The 12465-nt window shown below is 52.9% G+C and overlaps 1 protein-coding gene across 3 annotated transcripts in view; it reads left to right on the top strand.

Moving 5' to 3' along the window:
* Positions 1-12465, top strand: part of MYO5B (myosin VB) — a 333183-nt gene that overhangs the window by 266331 nt on the left and 54387 nt on the right. For all 3 annotated transcript variants that reach the window (XM_044243014.1, XM_044243013.1, XM_044243015.1), the window contains exons 19-21: positions 2263-2474; positions 3481-3637; positions 5663-5902. In XM_044243014.1, coding sequence (XP_044098949.1) covers positions 2263-2474; positions 3481-3637; positions 5663-5902 — 609 coding nt within the window. The remainder of the gene's footprint in view (positions 1-2262; positions 2475-3480; positions 3638-5662; positions 5903-12465) is intronic.

Consider the following 12465-nt stretch of genomic DNA (forward strand, 5'->3'; position numbering starts at 1 on the left):
TGTGGGGGCCGGGCAGCAGGTGCCTACAGCCTCGTCCGTGGGAGGGGGCCCGGGGGCTGCTTTGTGGGGTGTTCATGAGGGCTGGTCACCTCCCACAGGGGCTGGGCGAACAGCCTTCATCCTCAGCGTGAGTTGGTTCCTTAATCCCACTGCTGATGTATTGCATCCTTAATGTGCTCTGACCTGGAGTGGTGGCTGGGAGATCCCCAGAGGAAGAGCACAACGCGTGCACCTGCCCTCCGGGACCACTGATCCCGGACGCGATTGTAGACCTCGCTGGAGGGAATCCGATCGTGGGGACCTGAAGCTTGATCATGACGGGGGAGCAGAGTCTTACTAGCAAGGACTTCCAGGGAACCCCGGGAGCACAGGGAACTCCATCCGTGAGTGTGTGAAGACCAGACTGGGTCACAAAAGGGGCCTGGCGCCGTGAGAGACAGCTGCCCAGGACTCCCGGGGCTCGGTATTTTCAGCGAGACCTTGAACAAGTCGCTTCACCACTGCAGATGCTGGTTTTGCCATCTGTGAAATAAAAAGGGTGGCTTGGGATGGTTGCTGAGATTCCTTTCTCCTTCAGTTTGGGATTGTGGGAGAAGCTTCTCGGGAAAGGAGCCCTGATGGCCTGGTACATGAGTAGTGGAGTCCGCACGTTCTCGGGGTTAGAGCAAGCAGATCCGGGGTAGGGCGTGTGCTCAGGACGTAGGCTGAGCAAGCGTGGCAATCGGGCTAATGGTGACCGGTTGTCGTGGTGGAACTTTCAGAAGGATCCTTATTTGTGAAAACAGTGGCTTCGCCACCAGATCACACCCTTCCTGGTGGCTTTTCCAGACTAGGAAATAAACGTGTGTACTCTGGTTCCCAGGGTGCACCAGGGTCCCCCGGCCTTGGCACAGTGGAAGCCCGAGTGGCCAGGCTTTGTTCTGACTGTGAGGGTGGAGGCGCCCACCCGTTGCTCCTCGGCCCTGCTCCACAGAGAAGCGGCCCTGCCAGCAGGGTGGTGAGGAGGACAGGACCTTGGCTGCCTGGAGGCTTCCCACCCTGATCCAGCCCTGTTCCTCACAGCATCTGCTGGGGCCCTTTAGGTGCACGGCCCTGAGCAGAGGCAGGGATGAGAGCCAGGTCCACACCTTGCCCCTCCCAGCTTCACCTACAGCCTGGCTGTGAAGTTGACCATCAGAGACAGCTTAGGCAGCCCCATCGTCCTGGCGCAAGGAGCCCATACAGAATAGTGATTCAGCATTAGTGCAGAGCCATTGGTCAACCTGAAGCATGTTCCTGTGTGTGTGTTTTCTTTAGACCTTAGTTCCTTCTTCCTTATGGTCTCCATGCCAGTGAATAAAAGTAGGAAGTTTATTTACAAAGGGAACACAGTTACAGTGGGTTAACTCTCAAGGGTTCTGTCCCAGGCTTGTGCGTGAGCACACTGCTGGGTCTTCGTTCCTTATCCATGGGGGTGAGCACGAGGAAGGGTAATTAATTTGAACCTAAATAAATATAACTAAGACAGTAATTATATGTCAAAAATATCTCAAAATAGTCTGAAATCAAAAATTTGGAAGGTTAATTGCAATCTGGAATTATGCATACAACAGGGTGGTTGTTTGAGGATAATCTTTTTTAAATGACCCGAGCAGGTTATTTCCATGCTCAGAGCACCACCAGGGGCTCTGCATCTCAGTTGTGTGCTGTGGCCTGCAAGGCCTCTGGCGATTAGCTTCTCCTGCCAGCCTCCATCATTTCCCCCACGTTTAACCACCCCGGCTGTCCTGTTCCTCAAACACACCTCGCTTTCGGCTGCCACAGGACATTTGCATCTGCTTTGCTCATCTTCTGAAACTTTCTTCTTCTACGTTTTCCTGAGGCTGCCTCCTTGAGTTTATTCAGGTTTTTGTTCAGATATCATTTCCAGAGAAATGCCTTCCTGGATTATCCTTTTTAAACATCCCCATCCCACCTATAAAGTCCCCAGTTTTATTGTCTTCGTAATCTTCACCACTCCCTGAAAACTTACTCAGCCTTTGCTGTCTTCTGCTCTCACCATGATGTCAGTTGCTTAAGTGCAGGCTTCTTGCTACCTGCTGTGCCCTGGACACCTTAGCACCCTGAGTCTAACAGAAGGAACTTAGCCTGCTCAGTGGATGCTAAGAGTGAGCATGCATCCAAGAGCGGGGGTACACGAGCTCTGGCAGGGAATTCTGCCCCGAAGAACCCGGGTGGTAGGGTGTGTTGCCTCACTGGTGCTCCCCTCCCTGCCTCGTAAAGGATCCCGACAAGTTCCAGTTTGGCCGCACGAAGATCTTCTTCCGGGCAGGCCAGGTGGCCTACCTAGAGAAGCTTCGCGCCGACAAGTTCCGGGCAGCCACCATCATGATCCAGAAGACGGTCCGCGGCTGGCTACAGAAGGTGAAATACCGCAGGTTGAAGGCGGCTACCTTAACTCTGCAGAGGTTCTGCCGAGGACACCTGGCCCGCAGGTGAGCTGAGCGGGGGCACATCTGGAGAGCAGAGTGGGGGAGGGAGGGTGGGGAGGCTTAGCTGGTTGGCCTCTCTCCGCCTAGTTAGAGTGGTTCTGTCTGCACCCTGGCTTTCTCCCAGGAGCTGGGCACCTGTGTCCCGTGCCCTTCTCACCTGAGGGAGTAAGTCTAGTTCCAAGACTCTTGGTTCCCCAGTCTGTCCCCATCCTGCCAGCACTCACCTAGGACTGGCTGTACTTGCCACAAAGCCACCATTTCCCCTTTGCCTAAATCCCAAGGTAATCGTTTAGGAAAAGAGACAAATTCTGCCTTTCGTGGCTTCCACTCTCCGTCATGATTTGTAGCACCGGTTTCCACACATCTTGCCAATTTGGTAATAGAGCTGGAAAGATCTCTGGAGGTCCTGTTCAGGAGTCGTTCACTGGAGCCGGTGCTGAGGGTGTGACTTGTCTGAACACCTACAACTACCCAGTGGCGGAGCCTGGATGCCAGTCCAGCGGCCCGGCCTAGCCCAAGCCCGGTGCCCCCGCCCAGCACCCCAGCCCAGTGCCCCGGCCTAGCCTGAGCCCAATGCCCTGACCCAGCGCCCCGGCCCAGCACCGACTCCCTTCAGCAGGCAGGGTGCAGCTGGGGGGCTCCTTCCTCCTCGGGGGCTCTGCTAGATGATTTTGGAGGGCTTTTCTAGCTTTCAACTCATGGCTCTTGGGGACATGGGGGACAGAGAGAAGCCTAAACACAAAGTGTCATCAGGGGCTTCCCAGGTTGGAGTGAGGGGCTCGTGGCAGGTGAGGGAGCAGATGGGGATCATGGAGTTGGTCATACTCTGACTCCTGAGACCACGTGGAGGAAGCTCGTTCTGCTGTCGAGAGCCTGAGCTTCAGGGGCCGTGGTGTCGCTGCATCCTGTCAGAGTGTTTCCAGCTGGTGGGGCTGAATGGGGAGAGGCTCGAGTTCAAAGGGCCACGAAGCCTGCCTCAGTGGGGCCCGCCCGTCCTCTCCCTCCCCAGGCTAGCCGAGCAGCTGCGGAGGACCCGAGCGGCCATCGTGTTCCAGAAGCAGTACCGCATGCGGAGGACCCGCCTGGCCTACCAGAGGGCGCGCAGGGCCGCTGTCATCATCCAGGCCTTCACCCGTGGCATGCTGGTGCGGAGAAGCTATCGGCAGGTGGGTAGCCGCCTGGGGGACTTGCAGGCGGTCGGCTGAGGACCAGCGCCGCAGGCACCTGGGGGGCTCGGTCGGCCAAGTGTCCTGACCCCCGGGTCCTGGGATCTTCCTCCGGGAGTCTGCTGCTCCTTCTGCCCATCTCCCCACTCATGCTCCTGCTGGCTTACTCTGAAAAATACGTAAATAAGGTCTTTTTTAAAAAGAGAACTAAAGCAGCAGCAAATAGATTGTCACCACTATGAACATTTGTAGGCTGCTCCTAACTTTCTTCTAAGTGATTTCACACCTTTGCTTCCAGCCATGAGGTGTGTTGTATTAGGGTTTTCCAGAGACATGGAACCCATAGGAGACGTGCGAGTGTGCGTGCGTGCCTGTGTGTGTGTGTGTGTGTGTGTGTACATATGTGGAGATTCTCAGGAAATTCCCCACAGTTATGGAGGCCGGGAAGTCCCACAGTCAGCCATCCACCAGCTGGAGGTCCAGGAAAGCCAGTGATGTCATACAGTCCAAGTCTGAAGACCTGAGACCCAGGGAGGCGGATGGTGTGAATCTCCGTCCGAGGGCAGGAAAAAATGAGATGAGATGTCCTAATTCAAGCAGCAAGGCAGGAGAAAAGGAACGAATTCCTCCTTCCTCTGCCCTTTGTTCTCCTCAGACCCTGAGAGATGATGCCTTCCCACCTTGGAGAGGGGAGTGCACTGACTCAAATGCCCCTCTCCTCTAGAAACACCCCCACAGACACACCCAGAGGAGTGTTTAATCTGGGCACCCTGAGACCAGTCAAGTCCAGGTGTGACCATAACCATCATGGGTAGGATGGGTGCACATCATTGTGCCCCTTGAACAGCTGAGCTGCTTGGGGAAGCTGTCACCTGCCCAGGGCCACTCGGTCAGCCAGTGGCAGAGCCTGGTGACCTGTGTTGGACTCATTCAGACGTGAGAGCAGGGGGCGATAGTGGGCATCATCGGGTTTTACCCCCTCATTCGATGAGTTAAGAGCGTAAGCTTGGTGAGGTGAGGTCAGGGGAGGGGCACCCTGGCCTCCGTGCCAGGCCATTATTCCAGTGAAGCTGAAGGACTCGGGGCATATCCATCCTGCCCTCTCACCCCCATACAGCTGACGCTCAAAGCCGAGAGGGAAGATGGATTCGAAGGAAATGTCAAAAATACACTTTGCTCCTAAAAGGAACATTTCTCTCTTCTGTGATCAGAGGAGGCTTGGTTTTCTAAATAAAACTCAAACACTGAAGGGAACATGAAAAACCAAACGTGGTCAGACAGCAGGGTAGGGCACACCCTCGTCAGTGGGGCCCATTCTGTGAGCTTTCCTGGGAGATCGGTGACTTCTGTGTGATGTCATCAGGGAAGGGGCAGGCAACACGTGGGGGGCACAAGGTTTGAACCCTGGCGCTCCCCTAGAGCTGGCATACTGGGCATGTCTGCTCGTTTATTCATTTATGGCACGAACATTTATTTTGCGGGGTAAAATAAAATAACATAAAATGCTGTGTTGACATAGCAATGTGGACACAGCAATGATGCTTTTGCTTTCCGAGCGATCTTTAACCTCATAGGAACAAGATTGCCAAACCAAGTTTGTTAACTCTAAGTCTGTGGCTGCTCATTAATGGGCTCTGACTAGAGAATCCCACTCGTCTCTCTGGCTCAGTGTTACCAGGCGGGGATCAAAATCTGCTGAATGGGGCGTTATCAACACGGTTCATCTCAGCCCCTCCAGCTTGGGGGTTTTTAACCCTGTGGTTCCCTGACCAGTAAAACAGAAAACAAACTAAAAACAAGAGTTCAACAGCTGATTCTCTGCAGGTATATGGACTGCTACAGAACTTCATTAAAACTGGTTCTTACCACAAATGGCCCCCGAAGCCTTCTGTCTTAGCGAGGCATATTTTCTATTTATCTCCTAAAACCCAGGCTGGCCTTGGCTCTCCCTTCTTCTGGGCCATGCAGGAGCCTCTGCTCTTCCTGCCGTGTAAACCCAGCAGGTGTTTGCTTGTCCCCCACCAGGTCCTCATGGAGCATAAGGCCACCGTCCTCCAGAAGCACGTGCGGGGCTGGATGGCACGCAGGCGCTTTCGGCGACTGCGGGGCGCGGCCATCGTCATCCAGTGCGCCTTCCGGATGCTCAAGGCCAAGCAGGAGCTGAAGGCCCTCAAGATCGAAGCCCGCTCTGCAGAGCACCTGAAACGCCTCAACGTGGGCATGGAGAACAAGGTGGTCCAGCTGCAGCGGAAAATCGATGATCAGGTCAGCAGCTGGAGCTCCCTACCCGGGGTGGGGGACACCCTGGGGGGCATGTTTGAGAGAATTCCCCATGGAACTGCGTGCACCAGGGACCTGAGGAAGCACAGATGTCCTGAGGGTGTCACCGCAGTCAGCAAGAATGGCCACCCACTACGGCAGAGTAATGCTCACCCCCGACAAGATGTTTGCATTGTGATCCCTGAGGCCTGTGACTGTGCGACCTCACATGCAAGTGGAACCTAGCAGAGGTGATGGAGTGAAGGGTCTTGTGATGGGGAGATGAGCCCCGATTATTTGCGTGGACACCATATATTCACAAGGATGCTCGTGGGAGGGAGGCGAGAGGGTCAGATTTGGAAGAGAGGTGGTGGCAGAGGTTGGTGTGAGGCAGGGCCGTGAGCCAAGGACGCAGGCACCTCTGGGAGCTAGAACAGGCAGGACCGGGGTTCCCTGCTGGAGCCTCGAGGAGGAACACAGCCCTGCTCTGATCCGTTGAGACTTCTGACCTCCAGAACTGTAAGGTCAGAAGGTTTGTAGTGTTTCCATAGATTTATATCGCTGACTTAATGGTAATTTGTGGCAGCAGTGAGAGGAAGCGGCTACACTCGCCAGAGCCATGGTTTCCTGCCCCGGTGGAGGCAGCCTGGGGTGGTAATGAGAGTGGACGTTTGGGGAGGGCTCACTGAGCACCAGGCACCGTCCTAGTGCTTCATCTCTCTTAGCCTGTTCAATCCTCACAGCAGCCCCAGAAGGGAAATAGTGTCATCCTCCTCTCTTTACAGGTGAGGGTCACATGGGCAACAGTGGCAAGGCTGCGATCCGAACCCCACCGGTCCGGCTCTAAAGCCCACACTCTGCTCTTCTGCCTCAGTTGTGCTGTGTGGTAGGAAGAAGACTTGCTTTGGAATCAGAAAGATTCTAATTCAAATTCAGCTCTGCTGCTGCTTTAAAGTGAAGTGACTTGATTTCCCCCTCTGAGCCTCAGTTTTCTTATCCACAAAATGGGGCTGCTAGGGCTATAAGACAAGCAAGTGACTGAACATGCACCAAGGGTCTGGTTGCCCTGGGGAGCTCAGGAGGTGCTTACCACTCTTCTGTTCCTGCTGCTTCCTTTTCCTACCCTGGCCACCTTCTCCCACCAGTCACACAAGTGACAGCTCACTGGTCAGCTCCCTGTGAGTGTGCAGTATGTGCAGGGCACTGCAGGGAATTCAAACCAAGCACAGGACGCTGGGTACCCACGACCAGGTTGGAAAGATGAGGCAGGCCTCTGTGTATGCCCGCTCTTTGGTGGCTCCAGTGGCCGGTCTTCCTTCATCCTCCTCTTAGGAACTTTATCTGGTGCTTGACCACTGCTGGTGCTCTGTTAGGCGCGGCAAGCAGAGGATGAGTCCGACGCACTTCGATGCTGTGTTACAAGGGCACAATCTTCTGCCAGTGTGGCCAACAGCACTTCACCCCCAATGACATCCTGCGCACCCCCACATGCCGTGCCCTGTGACAGGCATTTTATGTTCACTCTCCTTTGGTCCCCAGTGGCTTTGTGAGGTCACTTCACAGATGAGGAAATGTGGATCTGGGATATCAAGTACTGGGCTGAGGTCACAGAATAAGAAAATTCTAGAGTCAGCATTCAGCTGCCTTCTCTGGAGGATGATACTAGGTTGGGTTTTTTTGTTTGTTTGTTTTTTTACCCCCAACATCATTAAACTGTGAGCACTTCCCTGGGTCTTGTCCTTGCCAAGATGGGTTCCCAGCCTTGAAAGCAGGCTCACGGCCACTTTGCTCATGCAGGGTGGCAAGATAACCAGAGGAGGAGGCTTCTGCAGTGCCCTCGAGGGCTTCAGGTGCTTCCTGAGAAAGGAAAGGAGAGGGAGAGAACACAAAGAATGCGGGAGCAGGCTGCAGAGCATGGAGACAGAATTCGAGTTAGAGTCAGCAGGCATAGCCCCAGAGGTCACGCCATTGTATCGCGTCTGTTCTCGGTGAGACAGTTGGGAAGCTTCACGTAACCCCAGTAGGGACAAGAACATAATCCATTTTATACCTAAACCACCTGCCCCAGACAGCAGCCCAGAAGCAGTGCCCAGAGCATAGTAAAATGTTCTTGCATCTCTGCTTTTGTGAAAGACTGGGCTTCCCAGGAAGAAGTGCTGTCCTGGTAGTTGGTGTTCCCTGTGTGAGTTCCACAGGGTGTCTTTTTGGCTGGGATCCTTAGTGTGGAAGCTCAGTGTGGGGCTGGGAGACACTGGGTACTTGACCCTCTGCTCATCCCGCGATGACAGCGCCCAGGGGACAGGAGCGGGAAGAACTGGCCATTTGAAAAACGCCAAGTCCAGGGAGGACCTAGGTATTTATTATTGTTGTTATTGTGGCCATTGACAAAGGACCGTGGAAGATATTTGTAGAGTCAAAACTTCCCAGTTTAGTTGGAGGGACTGAGTGCAGTGTAGTCGGAGGGACTCCCCGCCAGGAGCCCCACACGCTGCCTGGCCGCCGCAGCCCTTGGTTTCCAGCCGTTGGGCCCTGTGTTGGCTTTGCTGACTTCTGAAGTTAACTTGAGAGGTTAAAAATAAATCTGATATTTTACAACCCACGTGCTAGAACATCAAAGAGAAGCAGATTTAAAAGGCCTATTTTTAAAAAGAGATTTTGCCTTAAGCTTCCTGCTTGGCAAACATCTGTGAGTGGTGGCAGGTGCTCTCTACCCTGGGCGGGGTGCCCTCTGTGCAGAGGATGAGCAGAAGAGGCAGGAGGGTGGGATTAGAGCTTGCTTCCTGATACCCCTCCCCGCATTGCCTGGATATATGCAACAGGCACCATCCTCATATGTTCATTTCTTTAATCCTCACCGTGGCCTGTTGAGATGATAATGCTCCCACTTTAAACTGAGGCACAGAGGTAGGCAGTCCACCCAAGCCCACATGCTGGGCAGTAGCATGGCTGGGATTGAAACCTGGTGGTCTGGTTCCAGAGAACATGCTGGCCCCTCCAACCAAATGCAGGCTACCTGCACATTTGGAGACTCTCTGGACATGGGAGAATTCCTCAATCCAAGGAAGGCTTGGTTTTGTTTTGGGTCCTTCGCATATAGATGGTGTCGTCCTTGGCCCAGTTGGCCTTTTACAGAGGGCTGTGTGATCCACTGTCAAAGGATGTGCGCTCTGTCATGCGAGGAGGCGCCAGCACGATCACCAGCATGGTCTTGGCCCCAGGTCCTCAGAGATGCTTGGTGGGGCTAGCCATTTGGAATTGAATGTTCTTCTGTTCTGTTGTGCCTTGGAGACAACTCTGTTCACGCTTTCCTGACACGCAAGGTTCTTAAGCCAGAAGGAGAGGCGAGGCAGAAGCATCCCAAAGTACTTGTCAGAACAGCATGGGGTAGTGGACAAAGTCCCAGCTGGATGGAAGCCTGAGTTCTTCTCCATTATACTTGCAACCAGACCTAACAGCTTGGGATTACAGCCGAATCTATACCTGGGCCTTGAGTTCTTTCAAAGAGATTGGCCCAAGATTTCTAAAGTAACTTCTAGCTCAAAAATTCACTGATACCATGATGTGGATAAAACAGTGCTTCCGACTCTAGGCTGCACTGCACTGTAGGATTACCTGGGGGAAGTTTTTTTTGTTTTTTGTTTTTTGTTTTTTTAAGAGGTGTCCCCACTGCCAAGAGGTCAGCAAAGGAGGAAACTAAAGAATAAAGCCAAGGTAAGCGTGCACCAAAATTCATATCTAAGGCTTTGTGCACCTAGCTAAAGTGACAAGACACAAAACTGGCACCAAGTTCCCAAGCAAACAGAAAAAAGGAAATTAGAGTCTCATTTCAGTGGTCAGAGAGCAGTTTAGGAGGATTGGAGCTGTCCCGGGTGCTGAGACATCTTTCCTGCGGTTTTCGTCATCTGTGTATTTAGAAGACACATCATCCTTCCTAATATCTTTCAGCAGTAAATACAGTGACAGTTCCTGGGACCATTTCTTACGGTGCCCCTGATGTAGGCCTGTGCTGTGACATGTTTCAGCCAAAATGATGTAGCCAGTGAACTTGGCTTTCTATCATTCTGGCTTTACTCAAGCACAACATGTAGAATGACCAGGCCAGTTGAGTCTACCATTTCTTTTACAATGAGGGTCAAGTTTATTAGACCTTTATGAGTACAATGCTGGATTTAAATATTTTGTCAGAAAAATCATGAGAGCATTCTTTGGGTTCAATTGGTAGCCTTTTAAGTCAGTTTGACTCAATATGCTTAATATGCACTCAGTAGAAACGTAAAATTAGTCGATATTTTGATTCACAAGAGCATCCAAATATATTTGAAAAAATAGTATAATTTGCAGCTTTATGGCCTCCAGTGCCTCATTTTCCTTAACTGAAATGGGGATTTTAATCAGTCGCACTACCTAGGATATTCAGGAGTGAATGAGTTGGTGTATATATGAATTATGTAGTACAGTGCCAGCCAGGTAGTGCCCACTACTAGCATGTGTGGAGCATATTACTTTTCATGATGCAGTCTTGCAATGATTCGCTCACCCCCTTCCCTAGGGGTCTGTAGACCATTGATTGGGAGCTACTTGAAACCTCTTCCATGCAGTTCTGCAGGTTGTACACTGCACAAGTGTGGTTGGCTGTGGGGACACATAGAGCCGAAGACCATCCTCTGCTCTGCTCATCTGGCTGTGAGCTCTGGAGCATTGCTACCCTAAGGAAGAGGTGTCCACTTTTCTAAGCTGTGCACCCCTGGGCCCATGTTCCCCCAGAGAGGCAGCTCTGTGGAGCTCATCCTCCTGGAGGTGGTGAATTTCCTGGTTCATACAATAGTGCTATAGAGGCCCAGCAGAGTGCTTAGGACCATGGACCAGAGGAACAGGTGAATGCCATCCCCTTCAGGTGGGGAAACATTTCAAGCGTAAAAAATCTTACCAAGCAAATCTTTGAGAGGAAAAAAAATACGAGCTTTTGAGAAGGTAATGAACAAGAGACAGGTTCCTTGTTGGCAGTTGAGGACAGATCTGTGTCCTTCAGTGGTAGAGGCAGAGTGAACATCCTCTTAGGATGTTTGAGGAGGCCGAAGAATATGGGTCTATCTGGAAATCCCCATGTCCTGCTGTTAGAAACAGGCCCTCGCTGTGCAGGACACAGCAGACCGGGTCTCCCGGTCACACCAACAAAGGCAGCCCTGAGGAGCTCAGCCTGCCATTGCACAGAGGGTTTCTGGGATCTGTGAGGGAGAAGGTGCACCACACCACCTGCCGTGTCAGGCTTAGCTGCATAGCTGTGAACACGTGACATGGACATCAGGCGTGATAAGAGGGGGATCTGCTGAGCTCTTCTGGGGTGTTCCTTTCTGAAATCATACCTCCGGGACATGGACTGTGCAGCTGCAGTGAGTCCCCAGTGATTATATTTGGATGCTGCCAATGAATTAAGGAGCTGGCCAGGTGCTGCTGTTAGGGCCAGCAGAGTGTTCAGAGCTCCTCTGCTCGGGACTCCCTGCAGAACTGAGTGAAGGCGACAGCCCCTGTTTTTTGGGCACTTACTATGTGCCAAGCACCGGCAAAGCACTAGATCTCCCTGAATCCGGGTAAAAACTCCAAGGAAAGACTTACTATCAGTTCACCTTGCACATGCAAGGGAACTGGGGCACAGAGAGGTGGAAGGACCTGATCAGACATACACAGCTGATCAAGGGTAGAGCTGGCATAGGAACACAGGTCTGTCCGCCTCCAGCCACTCTTACCTCCTTGATGTCCTGAGTCCTGTGTCCACCTGGGTGTCAGAAGCCACAAAGAGCTAGCCTCCCAGAAGAACACATTTTCTTTGCATAGGGGTCCTAGGTTGTCCTCTGTGTTCATAGTAGGGTGCCATTATCTGCCTGTCTGCAGAACATAGTTCGCCCTGACATTCTTCCAGAGGAGCAGGCTGTGCCTGTGCTCCTGTCCACCACCACACTTTGTGCCTCCTTCCATATCCCACACTAGCTCCAGCTAGAAACACTCACTGCCCAGTCCTCTGCGCCACTCTCCCGGTGATGTGACCCAAGTGTGCCACCTGGAGGTGACACTCTACTCCCAGCCCGAGTGGGGAAAAGTTGACCTGACTTGTCTTCTCCCTGAACCCACTCCTTGGGCAGGGACCCTTCAGCCTCCGGGGTGGGGAGGGGTGGGAGGTACAACCCCAGGCCAGGGTTGGGGTGGGAGGTACAGACAGGACTGAGTTTTCTCAACAGATGACCTCTAACTGGATTTCTTGTGATTACTTCCAGCAAGGCTGGCTGCCAGAACAGACCTAGGGGCATGTCAGGCTGTAACCAAAGGTGTGCCTGGACTGTATGAGGATCTCTCTCTCTGCAGTCTCAAAGCAGGCCACGCTCTGCTTGAACTCCCACAGCAGGTCTCGGGCTGGAGGTCCCACAGCAGGCATGGCACCCTCCGGGGTTCGCCAGCCTCTGTTCTGCTACTCTGCACAGCTTTTCCATGAAGCTTCATTCCTGATGCCCCAGCTTACTGGTGTTTCAGCCAACAGCTCTGGTCTACAAGGAGCTCCCCAGAGAGCAGCCAGTGAA

This window comes from Neovison vison, chromosome 3, assembly GCF_020171115.1.
Source record: "Neovison vison isolate M4711 chromosome 3, ASM_NN_V1, whole genome shotgun sequence".
Lineage (NCBI taxonomy): Eukaryota > Metazoa > Chordata > Mammalia > Carnivora > Mustelidae > Neogale > Neogale vison.